The 23149-nt window shown below is 46.7% G+C and overlaps 1 protein-coding gene across 1 annotated transcript in view; it reads right to left on the reverse strand.

The window, feature by feature from the left end:
- Positions 1–19933: 19933 nt before the first annotated feature.
- The window catches only part of cux1b (cut-like homeobox 1b), a 149024-nt gene continuing 145808 nt past the window's right edge, over positions 19934–23149 (reverse strand). Inside the window, exons 20-23 of the mRNA XM_046293672.1 lie at positions 22384–22440; positions 22034–22114; positions 21881–21945; positions 19934–21760 (exon numbers count right to left, since the gene is read on the reverse strand). Of these exons, the coding sequence (XP_046149628.1) occupies positions 21712–21760; positions 21881–21945; positions 22034–22114; positions 22384–22440 (252 nt within the window). The 3' untranslated portion in view covers positions 19934–21711. The remainder of the gene's footprint in view (positions 21761–21880; positions 21946–22033; positions 22115–22383; positions 22441–23149) is intronic.

The raw sequence follows: 23149 nt of genomic DNA on the forward strand, positions 1-23149 counted from the left end.
TCTAATCAAGTAATGTTTTACTGGGTGACTGTCACTTTTACTTGAGTCATTGAGACTGTTTCGCACAGACTGGAACATGTTCCGGGATTCTTCCACTGGCATTACACCACATCAGTCACTGGCTTTATCAATAAATGCAATGAGGATGTCGTCTCCAGTGACTGAACGTACATACCCCAACCAGAAGCCACGGGCAACATTCGCACTGAGCTAAAGGATAGAGCTGCCGCTTTCAATGAGCGGGACTCTAACCCAGAAGCTTAAAAGAAATCCTGCTATGCCCTCCGACGAACCATCAAACAGGCAAAGCGTCAATACAGGACTAAAGTATCAATACAGGACTAAGATTGAATCCTACTACACCGGTTCTGACGCTCGTCAGATGTGGCAGGGCTTGAAAACTATTACAGACTACAAAGGGAAGCACAGCTGAGAGCTGCCCAGCGACATGAGCCTACCAGACGAGCTAAACTACTTCTATGCTCGCTTCGTGGCAAGCAATACTGAGGCATGCATGAGAGCATCAACTGTTCCGGATGACTGTGAGTAAAGACCTTTAAACAGGTCAACATACACAAGGCTGCGGGGCCAGAAGGATTAACAGGACGTGTGCTCCGACCATGCGCTGACCAACTGGCAGGTGTCTTCACTGACATTTTCAAACCTCTCCCTGTCTGAGTCTGTAATACCAACGTGTCAAGCAGACCACCATGGTCCCTGTGCCCAAGCCATGACCCATGACCCATGACCCATGACCCATGGCACTCACGTCTGTAGCCATGAAGTTCTTTGAAAGGCTGATCATGGCTCACATCAAAACCATTATCCCAGAAACCTTAGACCCACTCCAATTTGCATATTACATTTAACATTTAAGTCATTTAGCAGACGCTCTTATCCAGAGCGACTTACAAATATCTGTGGATCTGTTGGTGCGGTATGCAAATTGCGCCCCCCCCAATTAAGGAGCTAACAACCACCTGTGACACACAACACTTAATGTCAATCACTAGCCATTTGTCTAACCACCAGTGTTCCCTCTAAACTGCATATAACCATATAATACATGTCAGCGGATTAACTTAAATCCAAAATTGGGTTAAAAATTGTGCTCGAATCAACGCAATATTAGCCACCGTCAGTGTACCATACCGAAAAACAAAAGGAACTATGCAAGATTTAGTATGCAAAACTAAATGTGCAAGATATTTCCTTGTAGGTAGAGCGCATTGGAGAAGGATTACATTGTATTGTCAGGCACAATTGATGCCACGTTCAAGACAACTGGGAACTCTGAAAAACACGAGGTCAAATCATGACGTCAGCGATCTTCAGGTCGGAAAGTTGGAGCTCAAAAGAGGCCAGAGTTGACAAATGTATTTTTTTCCCAGTCGGAGCTCGTTTTTTCTCCCAGAATTCCCAGTTGTTTTGACGCACTGAAGTCGAAAGTCGGAGTTCTGATTTCCCAGTTCTGAGTTCCCAGTTGTCTTGAACGCTACACAGACCAGTGCACCATAACCAATCAGAGCTGCAGAAAGCCCGTATGGCCTATATTGAAAACCACACATCTGCTGCAAACATCTGGAGGCTAAATGATAGAACAGCCATTTCCATATACAAATGTAATGGGATGCATTTCTCCTCCTTTTTGTTGTTGATGGTGGTAGGCTTCTCTGCCTACATTGTGATCAAATACCCACAGTAGCCTACTAGACCACTGTTAAAACTGTAACTTAAAGCAGATACAGTCTCAGTGTTCACAGTGAACACATGCCTGAAGTTACACACAATTTTCACAATGTTCATGTTTGCGCACAGCAGACCTGGAATGTGCTCAGTGCCTAACATTTATACCTACTCCATTATATCAGAGTTTATAAGCCTGGTCCTGTCCCTGTCCCTGTCCCTGCCCCCGGTCCCTGCCCCCGGTCCCGCACAGACAGACAGACAGACAGACAGACAGACAGACAGACAGACAGACAGACAGACAGACAGACAGACAGACAGACAGACAGACAGACAGACAGACAGACAGACAGACAGACAGACAGACAGACAGACAGACAGACAGACAGACAGACAGACAGACAGACAGACAGACAGACAGACAGACAGACAGACAGACAGACAGACAGACAGACAGACAGACAGACAGACAGACAGACAGACAGACAGACAGACAGACAGACAGACAGACAGACAGACAGACAGACAGACAGACAGACAGACAGACAGACAGACAGACAGACAGACAGACAGACAGACAGACAGACAGACAGACAGACAGACAGACACATTGAGTGCAGAGTGACCCAGCCTCCACCATGCTATTTCTCACAGTATTGTTCTTTCAGGCTGTCTCCTAAAAATCATTCACAGGGGGCTTCCTGGGGGAGGGGCTCAGACCAGCTGGACACACACACACACACACACACACACACACACACACACACACACACACACACACACACACACACACACACACACACACACACACACACACACACACACACACACACACACACACACACAGCACACACATAGTCCACACCACATTGAGTTCCAGAATGGTTACATCATTCACAGCCAGCTGCTCTAACGACCCATTGAGTTCCAGAATGGTTACTGGCCCAACGCTCTTCACCACTAAGGTTACTGGCCCAACGCTCTTAACCACTAAGGCTACTGGCCCAACGCTCTTAACCACTAAGGTTACTGGCCCAACGCTCTTAACCACTAAGGTTACTGGCCCAACGCTCTTAACCACTAAGGTTACTGGCCCAACGCTCTTAACCACTAAGGTTACTGGCCCAATGCTCTTAACCACTAAGGTTACTGGCCCAATGCTCTTAACCACTAAGGTTACTGGCCCAATGCTCTTAACCACTAAGGTTACTGGCCCAATGCTCTTAACCACTAAGGTTATTGGCCCAACGCTCTTAACCACTAAGGTTACTGGCCCAATGCTCTTAACCACTAAGGTTACTGGCCCAATGCTCTTAACCACTAAGGTTACTGGCCCAATGCTCTTAACCACTAAGGTTACTGGCCCAACGCTCTTAACCACTAAGGTTACTGGCCCAACGCTCTTAACCACTAGCCTACTCGGCACGTTACACCGGAAAATAAAACTAAGTCATGTGATATATCAGAAATTGTGTAATAGAATTATTGTCAAGCTAAAATATAGAAATATAATTATAAACAGTTTATATGGGTTTTATACCAATTCTCTGTATAAATATCCTCTAGAATGAATGTACACGTGAACAGAGTGTAAATGTCTTCATTTTTGTTTTCTTGGAAAGCTGTAACAGAATCCGCCTGGCGGGGGCGCTACAGGACGCTGTATCACTACGTTGTGTGTGGATTTATTTATTTCACATCTGGATCCATGCGGTCAGACTCTTACCAATCCACACCTTTTCCCCCTCGTGACAAATCCATATCTCCTCCAACTTGCGACTTCAGCCAATCAGACAATAGCCACGTGTCTCACCCTTTGTGCCGTGATTGGCTTGCCAGCCTGACCCATGATCTCCAAGGGAGTAAATATACCTCTGCGGTGTAGGGAAATCATGCACACTCTAGAATGCCCTTCAAGCCAATCAGAAACGAGTATTCAACAATGCCATGGTACAATTTGTTCTATTCCTTGCATTCCATAAACTGCATTTAAATGTCTGTACAACATAACCATCCTCATGCTCATCTTCGTCAGTGTGTGTAAATAAAGTCCCCTGTGTGTGTCAAGTCTCGGGTTGCTTAACTCCACTTTAACCAGGGTGAGGTAGTCATTGGGTCACAGGTCAGCAAATACGTAGAGCCCGGTCGCTCTCTTTCACGCTCCTTCGAGACGGATTGGTGACTTTGCTGACAACACTACAGTATGGTGGCCCGCAGAGACCACACAGTTCCTCACTGCCCACCTGAGGTCCAGGACGACTGCCGCAATAACCGAGAGTGCTTTTATATGATACAATATCAGTATTTGTTTCATTTACAACTTGTCCTATAATCAACTGATTTCAGCCAGTGTTTGGCTGTGGATTCACTACATGGTTTCCATGGAAACGTTGGCATGTTGGCAATAAATTTGAAATATTAATTGAATCATTCCTCTAAATCTTGCTGGCTAGCTAGCTAACAAACATACAGTGAAGATAAATTCTTCAAATTCAGCACTTTTACACAATGTCTTATCACAGCACTGGCAAACCATAGTTGACCAACTCCCCTGACCAAAATGGCCGACCTTCATCCCGGCATAAGAAGGTTCTTTACCATTCTAGCGTTCTAATTCCTAATTCTATGCTTGGTACATATAGAGAGACACTGTTAGCTCCCCAGACAGACAGACTCCCTGGCTCCAGTCTTACAACAGGGGCTTCTCTTTCTCTCACCTCTCTTTTTTAAATTCTATGGTCAAGCCATTGACGCTCCACTCCTCCTGGCTGCGTTCCCCTCCATTAGACAGAAACAAGGTGCGTTCCCCTCCATGCTCCATTAGACAGAAACAAGGTGCGTTCCCCTCCATGCTCCATTAGACAGAAACAAGGTGCGTTCCCCTCCATGCTCCATTAGACAGAAACAAGGTGCGTTCCCCTCCATGCTCCATTAGACAGAAACAAGGTGCGTTCCCCTCCATGCTCCATTAGACAGAAACAAGGTGCGTTCCCCTCCATGCTCCATTAGACAGAAACAAGGTGCGTTCCCCTCCGTTCCCCTCCATGCTCCATTAGACAGAAACAAGGTGCGTTCCCCTCCATGCTCCATTAGACAGAAACAAGGTGCGTTCCCCTCCATGCTCCATTAGACAGAAACAAGGTGCGTTCCCCTCCATGCTCCATTAGACAGAAACAAGGTGCGTTCCCCTCCAAACAGAAACAAGGTGTTCCCCTCCATGCTCCATTAGACAGAAACAAGGTGCGTTCCCCTCCATGCTCCATTAGACAGAAACAAGGTGCGTTCCATGCTCCATTCCATGCTCCATTAGACAGAAACAAGGTGCGTTCCCCTCCATGCTCCATTAGACAGAAACAAGGTGCGTTCCCCTCCATGCTCCATTAGACAGAAACAAGGTGCGTTCCCCTCCATGCTCCATTAGACAGAAACAAGGTGCGTTCCCCTCCATGCTCCATTAGACAGAAACAAGGTGCGTTCCCCTCCATGCTCCATTAGACAGAAACAAGGTGTGTTTCCCTCCATTAGACAGAAACAAGGTGCGTTCCCCTCCATGCTCCATTAGACAGAAACAAGGTGCGTTCCCCTCCATGCTCCATTAGACAGAAACAAGGTGCGTTTCCCCTCCATGCTCCATTAGACAGAAACAAGGTGTGTTCCTCCTCCATGCTCCATTAGACAGAAACAAGGTGTGTTTCCCTCCATGCTCCATTAGACAGAAACAAGGTGTGTTTCCCTCCATAGACAGAAACAAGGTGTGTTTCCCTCCATAGACAGAAACAAGATGTGTTTCCCTCCTCCATGCTCCATTAGACAGAAACAAGGTGAAACAATGTGTTTCCCCTCCATGCTCCATTAGACAGAAACAAGGTGTGTTTCCCCTCCATGCTCCATTAGACAGAAACAAGGTGCGTTCCCTCCATGCTCCATTAGACAGAAACAAGGTGCGTTCCCTCCATGCTCCATTAGACAGAAACAAGGTGTGTTTCCCTCCATTAGACAGAAACAAGCCCGTCTGGTGTTCAACCTTCCCAAGTTCTCTCACGACAGAAACAAGGTGTGCTCCTCCGTTCTCTCCACTGGCTTCCAGTTGACAGAAACTCGTTCCCCTCCATCCGCTACAAGACCATGGTGTGTTTCCCTCCTAGACAGAAACAAGGTGGTTTCCCTCCAGCTGTAGACAGAAACGTGCATTCCCCTCCATAGACCTCCAGGCTCTGATCAGGCCCTACACCCAAACAAGGGCACTGCGTTCATCCACCTCCATTGGCCTGCTCGCCTCCCTACCACTGACAGAAACAAGTACAGCTCCCCTCCATGCCCATTCAGAAACTGTTCGCTGCCCTCCCCCCATTAGACAGAACAAACTCCCTCATGATCCAGGACAGCGGAGTCAATCACCACCATTCCGGAGACACCTGAAACCCCACCTCTTTAAGGAATACCTAGGATTAGACAGAAAAGTAATCCCTCTCACCCCACCCCCTAAGTTTTAGATGCTCTATTGTTAAGTGACTGTCCCACTGGATGTCATAAGGTGAATGCACCAATTTGTAAGTCATGCTCCTAGACAGAAAAGGTGGATGCATAAGAGCGTCCTGCTCCATTAGACAGAAACAAATGACTTCCATGCTCCATTAGACAGAAACAAGGTGCGTTCCCCTCCATGCTCCATTAGACAGAAACAAGGTGCGTTCCCCTCCATGCTCCATTAGACAGAAACAAGGTGCGTTCCCCTCCATGCTCCATTAGACAGAAACAAGGTGCGTTCCCCTCCATGCTCCATTAGACAGAAACAAGGTGCGTTCCCCTCCATGCTCCATTAGACAGAAACAAGGTGCGTTCCCCTCCATGCTCCATTAGACAGAAACAAGGTGCGTTCCCCACCATAGACAGAAACAAGGTGCGTTTCCCTCCATAGACAGAAACAAGGTGTTTCCCTCCATTAGACAGAAACAAGGTGTTTCCCTCCATTAGACAGAAACAAGGTGTGTTTCCCTCCATTAGACAGAAACAAGGTGTGTTTCCCTCCATTAGACAGAAACAAGGTGTGTTTCCCTCCATAGACAGAAACAAGGTGTGTTTCCCTCCATAGACAGAAACAAGGTGTGTTTCCCTCCATAGACAGAAACAAGGTGTTTCCCTCCATAGACAGAAACAAGATGTTTCCCTCCATAGACAGAAACAAGATGTGTTTCCCTCCATTAGACAGAAACAAGGTGTGTTTCCCTCCATTAGACAGAAACAAGGTGCGTTCCCCTCCATAGATAGAAACAAGGTGTGTTTCCCTCCATTAGACAGAAACAAGGTGTTTCCCTCCATAGACAGAAACAAGGTGTGTTTCCCTCCATTAGACAGAAACAATGTGTGTTTCCCTCCATTAGACAGAAACAAGGTGCGTTCCCCTCCATAGACAGAAACAAGGTGCGTTCCCCTCCATAGACAGAAACAAGGTGCGTTCCCCTCCATAGACAGAAACAAGGTGCGTTCCCCTCCATAGATAGAAACAAGGTGTGTTTCCCTCCATAGACAGAAACAAGGTGTGTTCCCCACCATAGACAGAAACAAGGTGTGTTCCCCTCCATAGACAGAAACAAGGTGTGTTTCCCTCCATTAGACAGAAACAAGGTGTGTTTCCCTCCATTAGACAGAAACAAGGTGCGTTCCCCTCCATAGACAGAAACAAGGTGTGTTTCCCTCCATTAGACAGAAACAAGGTGTGTTTCCCTCCATTAGATGACTGTAAGTCGCTTTGGATAAAAGCGTCTGCTAAATGGCATATATTATTATTATTATTATTAGACAGAAACAAAGTGTGTTTCCCTCCATAGACAGAAACAAGGTGTGTTTCCCTCCATTAGACAGAAACAAGGTGTGTTTCCCTCCATTAGACAGAAACAAGGTGTGTTTCCCTCCATTAGACAGAAACAAGGTGTTTCCCTCCATTAGACAGAAACAAGATGTGTTTCCCTCCATAGACAGAAACAAGGTGTGTTTCCCTCCATTAGACAGAAACAAGGTGTGTTTCCCTCCATAGACAGAAACAAGGTGTGTTTCCCTCCATGCTCCATTAGACAGAAACAAGGTGTGTTTCCCTCCATAGACAGAAACAAGGAACAATTTACCAGACTACGCCATGGCTCGTCCTAATATTTCTAAATTTCATTCTTTAACTTTTTAGATTTGTGTGTTTTGTTGTGTATTGTGAGATATTACTGCACGGTTGGAGCTAGAAACACAAGCTTTTTGCTACATCCGTAATTACAAATTCTAAATAAGTGTATGTGACCAATCACAATTTGAAATTTGAACCCACATAGAGAGAGGAGAGAGGGAGAGGGAGTTGGATGGAGAGGGAGAGGGAGTTGGATGAAGAGGGAGAGGGAGGGGGAGAGGGAGTTGGATGAAGAGGGAGAGGGAGTTGGATGAAGAGGGAGAGGGAGGGGGAGAGGGAGTTGGATGAAGAGGGAGAGGGAGGGGGAGAGGGAGTTGGATGGAGAGGGAGTTGGGGAGTTGGATGGATGAAGAGGGAGAGGGAGGGGAGAGGGAGTTGGATGAAGAGGGAGAGGGAGGGGGAGAGGGAGTTGGATGAAGAGGGAGAGGAGAGGAGTTGGATGGAGAGGGAGTTGGGGAGTTGGATGAAGAGGGAGAGGGAGGGGGAGAGGGAGGGGGATGAAGAGGGAGTTGGATGAAGGGGGAGAGGGAGTTGGATGAAGAGGGAGAGGGAGAGGGGAGTTGGATGGAGAGGGAGAGGGAGGGGGAGAGGGAGTTGGATGAAGAGGGAGAGGGAGGGGGAGGGTTGGATGAAGGGGAGAGGGAGTTGGATGAAGAGGGAGAGGGAGGGGGAGAGGGAGTTGTATGAAGAGGGAGAGGGAGGGGGAGAGGGAGTTGGATGAAGAGGGAGAGGGAGGGGGAGAGGGAGTTGGATGGAGAGGGAGAGGGAGGGGGAGAGGGAGTTGGATGGAGAGGGAGAGGGAGGGGGAGAGGGAGTTGGATGGAGAGGGAGTTGGGGAGTTGGATGGAGAGGGAGAGGGAGGAGGGGGAGGGGAGTTGGATGGAGAGGGAGAGGGTGGGGGAGGGGGAGGGAGGGGGAATTGGGACTTCTGTTCTCCCTAGCGACTGAGAACAGAAAAGGGCCAATGAGCAGAGCTTACTCAGGCTCCCACAATCCCTGAGCACTCATGCGCCTCACTGGGGTTGACAACTACATATTTATTAAAGCAGTTAATGTGTGTGTGTGCGTATTTTAGTCAAATTACACCTGTTCTCTCACAGAGCCAGTGATTAATTTGATGATGTCAGTATGTCTGGGGACAGGAGCAGAGACAACACATAGTAGACAACATACTAAATCATCACAGACCAGGAGAGAAGGATGAATGTGCTGATCCAACTTCATCAACAGAGAGACATCAACAGAGAGACATCAACAGAGAGACATCAACAGAGAGACATCAACAGAGAGACATCAACAGAGAGACATCAACAGAGAGACATCAACAGAGAGACATCAACAGCACTAATATTCCCGTTCACTCCCACAATGACGAAAAAGCCGACAGTATCAATCAATGACATTTCACTGTGCTTTGTAGAAAAAGGAATTTGACACAATGTCCCTGACAGTTAATGTATTCATTTTGACACAGGGAGCTCTTCAATAAACACTGCAGGAGACTAAGAGTCTGACTGGAAATAAAATCTTTTTTTGTTTGTTGTCATGATGCCACGATCAGTGGATTAGTGCAGCAGCCTCTGTCAGCCTCTGTCAGCCTCTGTCAGCCTCTGTCAGCCTCTGCCTCTGTCAGCCTCTGTCAGCCTCTGTCAGCCTCTGTCAGCCTCTGTCTCCTCTGTCAGCCTCTGTCTCCTCTGTCAGCCTCTGTCTCCTCTGTCTCCTCTGAGACCCAGCCCCAGAGTCTCCTCTGTCTGCTCTGAGACCCAGCCCCAGAGTCTCCTCTGTCTGCTCTGAGACCCAGCCCCAGAGTCTCCTCTGTCTGCTCTGAGACCCAGCCCCAGAGTCTCCTCTGTCTGCTCTGAGACCCAGCCCCAGAGTCTCCTCTGTCTGCTCTGAGACCCAGCCCCAGAGTCTCCTCTGTCAGCCTCTGTCTGCCCAGAGTCTCCTCTGTCTGCTCTGAGACCCAGCCCCAGAGTCTCCTCTGTCAGCCTCTGTCTGCTCTGAGACCCAGCCCCAGAGTCTCCTCTGTCAGCCTCTGTCTGCTCTGAGACCCAGCCCCAGAGTCTCCTCTGTCAGCCTCTGTCTGCTCTGAGACCCAGCCCCAGAGTCTGCTCTGAGACCCAGCCCCAGAGTCTCCTCTGTCAGCCTCTGTCTGCTCTGAGACCCAGCCCCAGAGTCTGCTCTGAGACCCAGCCCCAGAGTCTCCTCTGTCAGCCTCTGTCTGCTCTGAGACCCAGCCCCAGAGTCTCCTCCTGGGGGAAGGAGGAGAGGTGGGGAGTCTCTGCCTCACCAAGGGGTGTAAGGGGGCCGGGTGAAGGGGAGGGGGGGGGGGGGGACAGGCTCAGAGCGGGAGGAGCGTTGGGGGGGGGGGGCTCTAAACATCTGATTGGCTGGACAGGCGGTCACATGTGTGGGTGACTCAGGCCAGTTGCTGTCAGAGCGAATCAGAGCGCATATTGGGGAGTGTTCAGCAGGAGCAACCTGACGGAGGTCTGTTTCCATGGCAACGACCGGGGGAACCAGGGGGCGAAGCGACTGCATGCTGGGAAAGAGAAATAGAGAGAGGCGGAGCTTGTTGTGGGGGAGAGGAGTTCCCTAGGAGATGAAGGGAATGAGGGAGGAGAGGTGGAGGGGAGGAGAGGTGGAGGTGTGGAGGGGTGTGGTGAATGGTGCCATTGAAAAATGTATGACCCCCTCACACACACTCTATATTAATGATGGGGGGGGGGGGGATCTTGATTCAAATTTTTCTGAGCTGACGTAGTTAGCAACACATAAGAGAACATCTTGAATGATGTTGAATCAGTGGATGAGATTTCCAAAGCTACTAAGAAGTGAATGATTCTGCTTCTGAATGGTTGGCTGGGAATGTTTCACATACAGGACTTCTGGCCTGGGGAGCAGGTTTGGGGTCAATTCCATTTCAATTCAGAAAGTGAGCCAAATTCCAATTTCACATTTTCCTCATTGAAAAGCAATAAAGATAATTGTAATTGGACTTTCAGTGTACTTCCTGAATTGCCTAGAATTGTAATTGAATGAACCCTGACCCCACAGGGCAGTCTTAAAACAGGGGTTTAAAGTAACTGTCCATTTGAAAATCTCACTTTTAAAAGTTCCTATTCTGTTAACTCATAAACCCAAATCATTTTGTTGACGCATCCTATACTTGTATTTGTAGCCAAAACATAAATTCAAAAACCCTTCCTCAAAGAGACTGTTTCAAACATGCTTGTTATTTCCTCATAGAGAATAACGTCGTCCTCCTGGGGAGAATGAGCTTGCTAATCAGCTGTCTACTTACATGAATACTAATGACCGGTATATGCCCACACCATTCTGTCGTTGGGGTACGCCCACACCATTCTGTCGTTGGGGTACGCCCACACCATTCCGTCGTTGGGGTACGCCCACACCATTCCGTCGTTGGGGTACACTGCCACCATTCCGTCGTTGGGGTACACTGCCACACCATTCTGTTGTTGGGGTACACTGCCACCATTCTGTCGTTGGGGTACACTGCCACCATTCTGTTGTTGGGGTACACTGCCACCATTCTGTTGTTGGGGTACACTGCCACCATTCTGTTGTTGGGGTACACTGCCACACCATTCTGTTGTTGGGGTACACTGCCACACCATTCTGTTGTTGGGGTACACTGCCCACCATTCTGTCGTTGGGGTACACTGCCACACCATTCTGTTGTTGGGGTACACTGCCACACCATTCTGTTGCCACCATTCTTGGGGTACACTGCCACCATTCTGTCCACTGCCACCATTCTGTTGTTGGGGTACACTGCCACCACGTTGGGGTACACTGCCACCATTCTGTTGTTGGGGTACACTGACCACACCATTCCACTGCCACACCATTCTGTTGTTGGGTACACCACACCATTCTGTTGTTGGGGTACCACACCATTCTGTTGTTGGGGTACACTGACCACACCATTCTGTTGTTGGGGTACACCACACCATTCTGTTGTTTGCGACCACACCATTCTGTTGTTACGACCACACCATTCTGTTGTTGGGGTACGACCACACCATGACCACACCATTCTGTTGTTGGGGTACGACCACACCATTCTGTTGTTGGGGTACGACCACACCATTCTGTTGTTGGGGTGTTGTTGGGGTACGACCACACCATTCTGTTGTTGGGGTACGACCACACCATTCTGTTGTTGGGGTACACTGCCACACCATTCTGTTGTTGGGGTACACTGCCACACCATTCTGTCGTTGGGGTACACTGCCACCATTCTGTCGTTGGGGTACACTGCCACCATTCTGTTGTTGGGGTACACTGCCACCATTCTGTTGTTGGGGTACACTGCCACCATTCTGTCGTTGGGGTACACTGCCACCATTCTGTCGTTGGGGTACACTGCCACCATTCTGTCGTTGGGGTACACTGCCACCATTCCGTCGTTGGGGTACACTGCCACCATTCCGTCGTTGGGGTACACTGCCACCATTCTGTCGTTGGGGTACACCCACACCATTCCATCGTTGGGGTACACTGCCACCATTCTGTTGTTGGGGTACACTGCCACCATTCCGTCGTTGGGGTACACTGCCACCATTCTGTTGTTGGGGTACACTGCCACCATTCCGTCGTTGGGGTACACTGCCACCATTCTGTTGTTGGGGTACGACCACACCATTCTGTTGTTGGGGTACGACCATACCATTTTTTACATTCAGCACCACTACATCATGGGAAATATATTATTTCTAACAAAGTTGAGAGCATAGTGACAGGGGAGGTTGAGAGCATAGAGACAGGGGAGGTTGAGAGCATAGAGACAGGGGAGGTTGAGAGCATAGAGACAGGGGAGGTTGAGAGCATAGAGACAGGGGAGGTTGAGAGCATAGAGACAGGGGAGGTTGAGAGCATAGAGACAGGGGAGGTTGAGAGCATAGAGACAGGGGAGGTTGAGAGCATAGAGACAGGGGAGGTTGAGCATGGGGACAGGGGAGGTTGAGAATGGAGACAGGGGAGGTTGAGAGCATAGAGACAGGGGAGGTTGAGCATAGAGACAGGGGAGGTTGAGCATAGAGACAGGGGAGGTTGAGCATGGAGACAGGGGAGGTTGAGCATAGAGACAGGGGAGGTTGAGCATGGGGACAGGGGAGGTTGAGAGCATAGAGACAGGGGAGGTTGAGAGCATAGAGACAGGGGAGGTTGAGAGCATAGAGACAGGGGAGGTTGAGAGCATAGAGACAGGGGAGGTTGAGAGCATAGAGACAGGGGAGGTTGAGAGCATAGAGACAGGGGAGGTTGAGAGCATAGAGACAGGGGAGGTTGAGAGCATAGAGACAGGGGAGGTTGAGAGCATAGAGACAGGGGAGGTTGAGAGCAGAGACAGGGGAGGTTGAGAGCAGAGACAGGGGAGGTTGAGAGCAGAGACAGGGGAGGTTGAGAGCAGAGACAGGGGAGGTTGAGAGCATAGAGACAGGGGAGGTTGAGAGCATAGAGACAGGGGATGTTGAGCATAGAGACAGGGGAGGTTGAGTATAGAGACAGGGGAGGTTGAGTATAGAGACAGGGGAGGTTGAGCATAGAGACAGGGAGGTTGAGCATAGAGACAGGGGAGGTTGAGCATAGAGACAGGGAGGTTGAGCATAGAGACAGGGAGGTTGAGCATAGAGACAGGGGAGGTTGAGCATAGAGACAGGGAGGTTGAGCATAGAGACAGGGGAGGTTGAGCATGGGGACAGGGGAAGTTGAGCATAGAGACAGGGGAGGTTGAGCATAGAGACAGGGGAGGTTGAGCATAGAGACAGGGGAGGTTGAGCATAGAGACAGGGGAGGTTGAGCATGGGGACAGGGGAAGTTGAGCATAGAGACAGGGGAGGTTGAGCATAGAGACAGGGGAGGTTGAGCATAGAGACAGGGGAGGTTGAGCATAGAGACAGGGGAGGCTGAGCATAGAGACAGGGGAGGTTGAGTATAGAGACAGACAGACAGACATAGCGCTACACACAGAGACAGACAGACAGACATAGCGCTACACACAGAGACAGACAGACAGACATAGCGCTACACACAGACAGACAGACAGACAGACAGACAGACAGACAGACATAGCGCTACACACAGACAGACAGACAGACAGACAGACAGACAGACAGACAGACAGACAGACAGACAGACAGACATAGCGCTACACACAGACAGACAGACAGACAGACAGACAGACATAGCGCTACACACAGACAGACAGACAGACAGACATAGCGCTACACACAGACAGACAGACAGACAGACATAGCGCTACACACAGACAGACAGACAGACAGACATAGCGCTACACACAGACAGACAGACAGACAGACATAGCGCTACACACAGACAGACAGACAGACAGACAGACAGACATAGCGCTACACACAGACAGACAGACAGACAGACAGACATAGCGCTACACACAGACAGACAGACAGACAGACAGACAGACAGACAGACAGACAGACAGACAGACAGACAGACAGACAGACAGACAGACAGACAGACAGACAGACAGACAGACAGACAGACAGACAGACAGACAGACAGACAGACAGACAGACAGACATAGCTCTACACACAGAGACAAACAGACAGGACAGATCCCTTTATCCAAATGCACACTGAAAAACCGCACACAAAGAGACAGACAGGACAGAATGATCCCTTTATCCACATACACACTGGACAACCACACAGACAGAATAAAAGAGAAATATACAAACAAACACAGACACACCTAAGGTGAGGATAAGAGGAGTGTCAGGATGAGGTCAGTAAAGAGAACACATTCTCTATCGCCCTCTGCTGACGACATGCTGTAGACAGACAGTCAACATGTAAGTGTCTGGATTTCAACTTGCTATTATTTTTTCACATTTATCATTGTGTTTTTGAGCTTAAGTAAGATGGCACCGACAGATTGCAGCTCTGCTTCTAGCTCTTAAGCAACTTGGCAGAATTTAGTTTTTCTGTGTGTTATTTCTTACATTATTAGCCAAGAATGGTTTTTGTGTTATTACATACAGCCATAAATAACTGTTGGATATCAGAGTGGCGGTACCTCACCAGCATTACGACCAGCATTACGACCAGCATTACGACCAGGAATACGACCAGCATTACGACCAGGAATACGACCAGCATTACGACCAGCATTTACGACCAGCATTACGACCAGCATTACGACCAGCATTACGACCAGGAATTACGACCAGGAATTACGACCAGCATTACGACCAGCATTACGACCAGCATTACAACCAGGAACACGACTTTCCTGGATTGGATCTTTTGTTTGTACCCTCCAGGGCAAATGAACTGGTCCCAGAGGCTCCAAGATGCCACCGGTGGAGAAAAGGTATTCGGAATGGTATACTTCTAGTTTGACTCAGGATGGTCCTTCCAAGTATATTACTCGTTAATGTCCAGTCTCTGGACAGTAAAGTAGACGAGCTCAGGGCGAGGATCTCGTTCCAGAAATACATCCGGGACTGTAACATACTCTGTTTCACGGAATAATGGCTCTCTTTGAATATACTGTCCCAGTCCATACAGCCAGCTGGGTTCTCAGAAGAAGGGCGTGGTGTTTGTTTCATGATTAACTACTCATGGTGTGATTGTGAAAAAATTTCAGAAACTCAAGTCCTTTTGTTCACCCAACTGACTGTATTACCTCTCCCAAGTGAATTGTCTTCGGTTATAGTCACATTCCCCCTCAAGCCGATACCCCGACGGCCATCAAGGAACTACATTGGACTTTATGTAAATTGTAAACCACACATCCATTTATTTATTGTAGCTGGAGATAAAAACAAATTTGAGGAAAAATGCTACTGAAGTTCTATCAACACATTGACTGTAGTACTCGCACTGGGAAAACACTCGACAACTGCTATTCTCTCTTCCGGGATGCCTACAAGGCCCTCCCCCGGCCTCCCTTCGGCAAATCAGATCACAACTCCCCTTTGCTCCTTCCTTCCTATAGGCAGAAACTCAAACAGGAAATACCCGTGCTAAGATCTATTCATCGCTGGTGTCTGACCAATCGGAATCCATGAAAGATTGTTTTGATCGTGCGGACTGGGATATGTTCCCGGGTAGCCTCAGAGAATATCATTGATGTATACACGGACACGGTGACTGAGTTCATCAGGAAGTGTATAGGGGATGTTGTTCCCACTGTGACGATTAAAACCTACCCAAACCAGAGACCGTGGACAGATGGCAGCACTCACACTAAACTGAAAGCGCCTACTAGCACCACATTTAACCTTGGCAAGATGACTGGGAATATGGTTGAATACAAACAGTGTAGTTATTCCCTCCGTAAGGCAATCAAACAGGAAATGACTCAGACACAATACGTATGTAGCAGGGTCTACAGACAATCACAGACGACAAAGGGAAACGCAGCCACGTCGCAGACACCGACGTCTTGCTCCCAGACCAGCTAAACACTTTCTTTGCTTTGAGGGTAACACAGTGCCATCGACGCGGCCCGTTCCCAAGGCTCTCGTTCTCCGTGGCCGACGTCAGTGAGAGAGTTAAGCGTTGCAAGGCTGCCGGGCAGAGCATGTGCAGACCAGCTGGCTGGAGTGTTTACAGACATATTCAATCTCTCCCTACCCAGTCTGCTGTCCCCACATGCTTCAAGATAGCCACCATTGTTCCTGTACCCAAGAAAGCACAGGTAACTGAACTAAATGACTATCGCCCCATAGCACTCATTTCTGTCATCATGAAGTGCTTTGAGAGGCTCGTTATCACCTCTACCTTACCTGACACCCTAGACCCTCCTCCATTTGCATATCGCCCCAATAGATACACAGACGATGAAATGGCCATTGGACAATAGGACCATGTGGAATATCTGAATAGGGCAAGAGGAATATCTATGTAAGAATGTTGTTCATTGAGTATAGCTCAGCCTTCAACATCATTCTACCCTCCAAGCTCATCATCAAGCTCAGGGCCCTGGGTCTGAACCCCGCTCTGTGCAATTGGGTCCTGGACTTCCTGACAGGCCGCCCCCATGTGGTGAAGGTTGGAAACACCACCTTCACTTCACTGATCCTCAACACAGGGGCCCCACAAGGGTGCGTGCTCAGCCCCCTCCTGTTCCCCCATGACTGCATGACCACGCACGCCTCCAACTCAATCATCAAGTTTGCAGATGACAACAGTGGTAGGCCTGATTACGAACAATGACGAGACTACAGGGAGGAGGTGAGGGCCCTGGCGGAGTGGTGCCAGGAAAATAACCTCTCCCTCAACGTCAATAAAAGGAGCTGATCATGGACTTCAGGATACAGCAGAGGGAGCACGCCCCTATCCACATCAACGGAACCGCAGTGGAGAAGGTGCAAAGCTTCAAGTTCTTCGGCGTACACATCATTGACAGTGTGGTGAAGAAGGCAAAACAGTGCCTATTCAACCTCAGGAGGCTAAAGAAATGTGGCTTGTCACCTAAAACCCTCACAAACTTCTACAGACGCACAACAGAGCATCCTGTCGGGCTGTATCCACCGCCTGGTACGGCAACAGCATCGCCCACAACCGCAGGGCTCTCCAGAAGGTGGTGTGGTCTAACGCATCACCGGGGGCACACTACATTTACTAAACGTGTATGTGACCAATAACATTTACTAAACGTGTATGTGACCAATACCATTTGCTAAACATGTATGTGACCAATAACATTTACTAAACATGTATGTGACCAATAACATTTGATTTGACCCATCCCAACTATGCATTATTGAGGAAGTGCCATTTGAGACGATTCCTCCGACGAAATTAAAACACACTCTTTAAGAACTATGCTGTTATTTCAGAGACGACGGAGGTGAATATTTATGGAGAGGTTGATGAGAGGAGGAAAACTGACTGACTGCAGAGAGCAAGCGGGAGCTCTGAATAGAGGATGCACTGATTAGATGGGAGTGGCAGGTGGGGTGAGGGGGAGGGATTAGCTGACAGGTAAATTGGGGAGGAAAAAGGTTAATTGAAGTCTCTGAAGATTGGATCAGGCCAGGGTGATTATGCTGACTGGAGGGTGGATGTGAGATGGTCTGGGGGAGGAAAAAGGTGAATTGAAGCCTCTGAAGATTGGATCAGGCCAGGGTGATTATGCTGACTGGAGGGTGGATGTGAGATGGTCTGGGGGAGGAAAAAGGTGAATTGAAGCCTCTGAAGATTGGATCAGGCCAGGGTGATTATGCTGACTGGAGGGTGGATGTGAGATGGACTGGGGGAGTAAGTGGTGGATGTGTGTGTGTGTGGTGGGTTTCCTGTGGTCAGAAAACCTCTTTAAAGTTGAATGATCCAGTAAGAGGTTTAGAGACGTGTGGAACTCTTTAAAGGGTCTTCCTCACATTAATAATTCAGTCTCACTCAGAAGCACAAGACCTGAGACCTCCCACAACCCCCACATACCGTAGACAAGAGACCTCTCATTCCAACACATCAAATTATTGGCACGTTTGAGTGGTAGGGCTCGAGCTACTGACTGGAGACCAACGTCGAAGAGTGAAGTTGGGGGAAGTGCCTCTGCGACAGACGGAAGTCCAACAGCAAGGCTCAGATCAACGTGGCGGCATTGCCATGGTTTTGTAAAACTGTTTCTTCACAACGTTGAAATAAACACGTCTGCTAGCCCCATACCCCGACACTCAGACTGAAACCATGTGTACAAACAATTAGTAAGAGAGAACACCTGAAAATCACATTTTATTTGTATGTATATATATATATATTCGCTGTATAGGTGACATGAATCGCTGTAAAGTTGGTTCCAGTTGGTCATTTCTTTGGACACGTTCGCGTGGGTCAAACAAAAACGCCTTAATGATTGGTTGACATTAGAGCGTCCCACAATGCAGGCGATGGCTGCAGGATGTATGTGGTCTAGAACAAAGTGCAGAAACATGCAATCGACTGCAGTCAAAACTTCATTACGTCACAATGATCAATGTCTAAATGATGTCACAATGATCAATGTCTAAATGATGTCACAATGATCAATGTCTAAATGATGTCACAATGATCAATGTCTAAATGACGTCACAATGATCAATGTCTAAATGACGTCACAATGATCAATGTCTAAATGACGTCACAATGATCAATGTCTAAATGATGTCACAATGACCAATGTCTAAACGATGTCACAATGATCAATGTCTAAACGATGTCACAATGATCAATGTCTAAACGATGTCACAATGATCAATGTCTAAAAGATGTCACAATGATCAATGTCTAAATGATGTCACAATGATCAATGTCTAAATGATGTCACAATGATCAATGTCTAAATGATGTCACAATGATCAATGTCTAAATGATGTCACAATGATCAATGTCTAAATTATGTCACAATGATCAATGTCTAAATTATGTCACAATGATTTTTACCCGATAATGCAACACACTTTTCAGACTTGACAAAAGTGATTCGCTCCAACGCGGATTACAAGTTGTAAACACAAGCATCTTTCTAGAACCTTGACTTTCTGACCTGAAGATCACTGAAGTCATGATTTGACCTCATAGCGCTTCCAGGACAACTGGGAACTCTTGAAAAATACGACATCTAATCATGACGTGATCTTCAGGTCAGAGATCTAGAATGAAAATTCCCCCGAGTTCCCAGTTATCTTGAATGCACTGCAATCAGAGATTTCCGAGTTCCCAGTTGTTTTGAAAACACCATTAGTACCTGTGATGCAATATGACAGAAAATAAATGTTTTATCCCATACTGTGACAACATTCACTTTATCATCGTCCACTGTAACATTAAGCATTAATGGTGACATTGAACATTCTGGCACCACTTATTGTGACATCACTCATTGTGACATCATTTTGACATCACTCACTGTGACATAATTTTGACATTGTGACATCATTTAGAAATGGATCATTGTGACGTCATTATGATTCACATTGTAACATCCACATACATTTATTATATTTCTATGACTCCCTGCATAAATAAAGGTGAATCATTCCACATATTGTGACATCTCTCATTGTGACCAAAACACACAGGTAAATGCATAGAGTTTATTTAGAATGATAGCGAATGGTGATGAAAGTGATATATGGTTTGCAGCTCAAGTTAGTACATGTCCTAATAGCAAGTGGAGGGAGGAGGTTGGAGTATAGGAATCTATTTCATCATAATAGTCAATCACACGAGACTCAGCAATCCTTCATTGTGAACTACTGTAACAGTAATCATGACCTGTGTGATGTCATCTGTCCAAATCCATCAATCTAGGAGCCAAAGACCCCTCAACACAACCACATCACCCCTATTCACCTGGCTGGAAACAATGTCCCTGCCTGGACACCCACCCTAAGAAAACAACAGCATGTCATGACACAGATACACTTCAACATAAGATACAAGTTAAACCATACTGCCAATCTAGTTCAATTCAGACATTTATAGCAATAAAAGGTGCTGTGATAATTCAGATTTATAGCAATTATAGGTGCTGTGATAATTCAGATTTATAGCAATGTGATAATTCAGATTTATAGCAATTACAGGTGCTGTGATAATTCAGATTTATAGCAATTACAGGTGCTGTGATAATTCAGATTTATAGCAATGTGATAATTCAGATTTATAGCAATTACAGGTGCTGTGATAATTCAGATTTATAGCAATGTGATAATTCAGATTTATAGCAATTACAGGTGCTGTGATAATTCAGATTTATAGCAATTACAGGTGCTGTGATAATTCAGATTTATAGCAATTACAGGTGCTGTGATAATTCAGATTTATAGCAATTACAGGTGCTGTGATAATTCAGATTTATAGCAATTACAGGTGCTGTGATAATTCAGATTTATAGCAATTACAGGTGCTGTGATAATTCAGATTTATAGCAATTACAGGTGCTGTGATAATTCAGATTTATAGCAATTACAGGTGCTGTGATAATTCTTCACATTTTACTGAACTATGTAATAATCTCAAAGAGGGAAATGTAAAAGCCAAAGATGGAACTTCATCTTTAAACATGATCTCTTAAATTGTATAGCAATTGTAATATTCAAATCCTTTCACAAATACACACGTACTTTCACAATATTCCTCAACACCCTAAAAACGACCCGAATCAAAGGACAACAAAACACCCCTCTTGTCAATCACTTCTTCATTCATCAAAATCATTAGTTTAATAATATCAGTATTGGAGACTACAGGCTAGGACAGACTATAGCAAAACTAAACATATTGATCCCTTTGGTACTAGGAAATGGTAAGATACTATCGTTAAGTTCAATTTAAACTTTAATCCATTTCTATCAAAAACAGATTCTCAACTTCTCTTAAAAATGATTGTCTTTAGTTAATTAACGTTATTCTTTAACATATCAATGTTAAGGTAGCAGAGGACTATCCAAGACCTTAGACTGATAGTTTACTCTTTAAATCAAAGTTTGACATTTTCACACAACATGGTCTAAGGTATGACAAAATGTCTGACAAAAATGGCTAAATTCTCTTTCATAAGCAGTTAGTTTCTATGCCTTGGGGAGAGAGCTGGGGAGAGAGAGAGCCTAAGGGGATTTTTCTGACAGCCCGACTAGCCAACATCTATAACTGACCTTTAGATTAACCCTAACCTTAACCAAACTCTTAACCTAATTGGAAAATTAAATATGAGTTTGCATGTCAGCCACCTCCCTTTAGTCTCCCCCCCCCCAAAGCAGAGAGAAAGCACACCCCACAGTGGGCTAAAGCATCTACTGGAGAAAATAAAGCTGCTATTCCAGTCTGCCCACGACCTGTTGACATCCCGGTTGACATCACAGGTTGTCCCCGTTCTCATGGAAACGATGCAGGTGATCTGAGTACCTGACAGACGGACAGAAGGGAGGGGATTGAAAGAAGAAGAGATGGATAGAATTAAAGGCAAGCCCAACCTGACACCACTGTTCTGCTAGCGGGGGGAGGAAGACAGAATGAAGTACTCACTTCTTAGCACAGAAGGCAGAGCAGTCTCGACCGATGCTCTCACTCCAGGCCGTCTTATACAGCACCTGAGAACACACACAAACACACGTTATGACATCAGCACCGACATCTGTGAACAGCCAGTGCGGTGGTGGGAGGTGAAAGGTTACATACCAGGAAGACCAGGCAATGCAGGAAGAGGGTGTAAAAGAAAGCAATGGTTCTGGCCATCTTGTTGGAGAGAATACCACGACCCTAAAACACACGGGTGAATTACTACCGTTTGTCACACACATGCACGTCAGTTGGCAACCCCCGTCCCTTATGGGATTAATTGACGCATAAACAAACATTAGAATAATTCACTGTGGTAATGAAATGATCATTCTTCTTCTGGTGTTCTCTGCATTGCACATCACATAAAGAGTAAACAAATGCCAGATAAAAACCTATACATAATAGTAAATAATATCCCTAGAGCAGTACACTAATATACATACAGCCCCTGTGTGTGTGTGACTCACCAGGCTGAGTGTAACCTTGTCCCAGGGGCTGAGGCTCAGGTATCTGCGCTGGCGTTCCTGGAAACACACATGAGTCTCAACAACACATACCAATACACATCAACACAGACTGACCAATACACATCAACACAGACTGACCAATACACATCAACACAGACTGACCAATACACATCAACACAGACTGACCAATACACATCAACACAGACTGACCAATACACATCAACACAGACTGACCAATACACATCAACACATACTGACCAATACACATCAACACATACTGACCAACACACATCAACACAGACTGACCAATACACATCAACACAGACTGACCAATACACATCAACACAGACTGACCAATATACTGACCAATACACATCAACACAGACTGACCAATACACATCACCACAGACTGACCAATACACATCACCACAGACTGACCAATACACATCACCACAGACTGACCAATACACATCAACACAGACTGACCAATACACATCAACACAGACTGACCAATACACATCAACACAGACTGACCAATACACATCAACACAGACTGACCAATACACATCAACACAGACTGACCAATACACATCAACACATACTGACCAATACACATCAACACATACTGACCAACACACATCAACACAGACTGACCAATACACATCAACACAGACTGACCAATACACATCAACACAGACTGACCAATATACTGACCAATACACATCAACACAGACTGACCAATACACATCACCACAGACTGACCAAT

This window comes from Oncorhynchus gorbuscha, linkage group LG13 (assembly GCF_021184085.1).
Source record: "Oncorhynchus gorbuscha isolate QuinsamMale2020 ecotype Even-year linkage group LG13, OgorEven_v1.0, whole genome shotgun sequence".
NCBI lineage: Eukaryota > Metazoa > Chordata > Actinopteri > Salmoniformes > Salmonidae > Oncorhynchus > Oncorhynchus gorbuscha.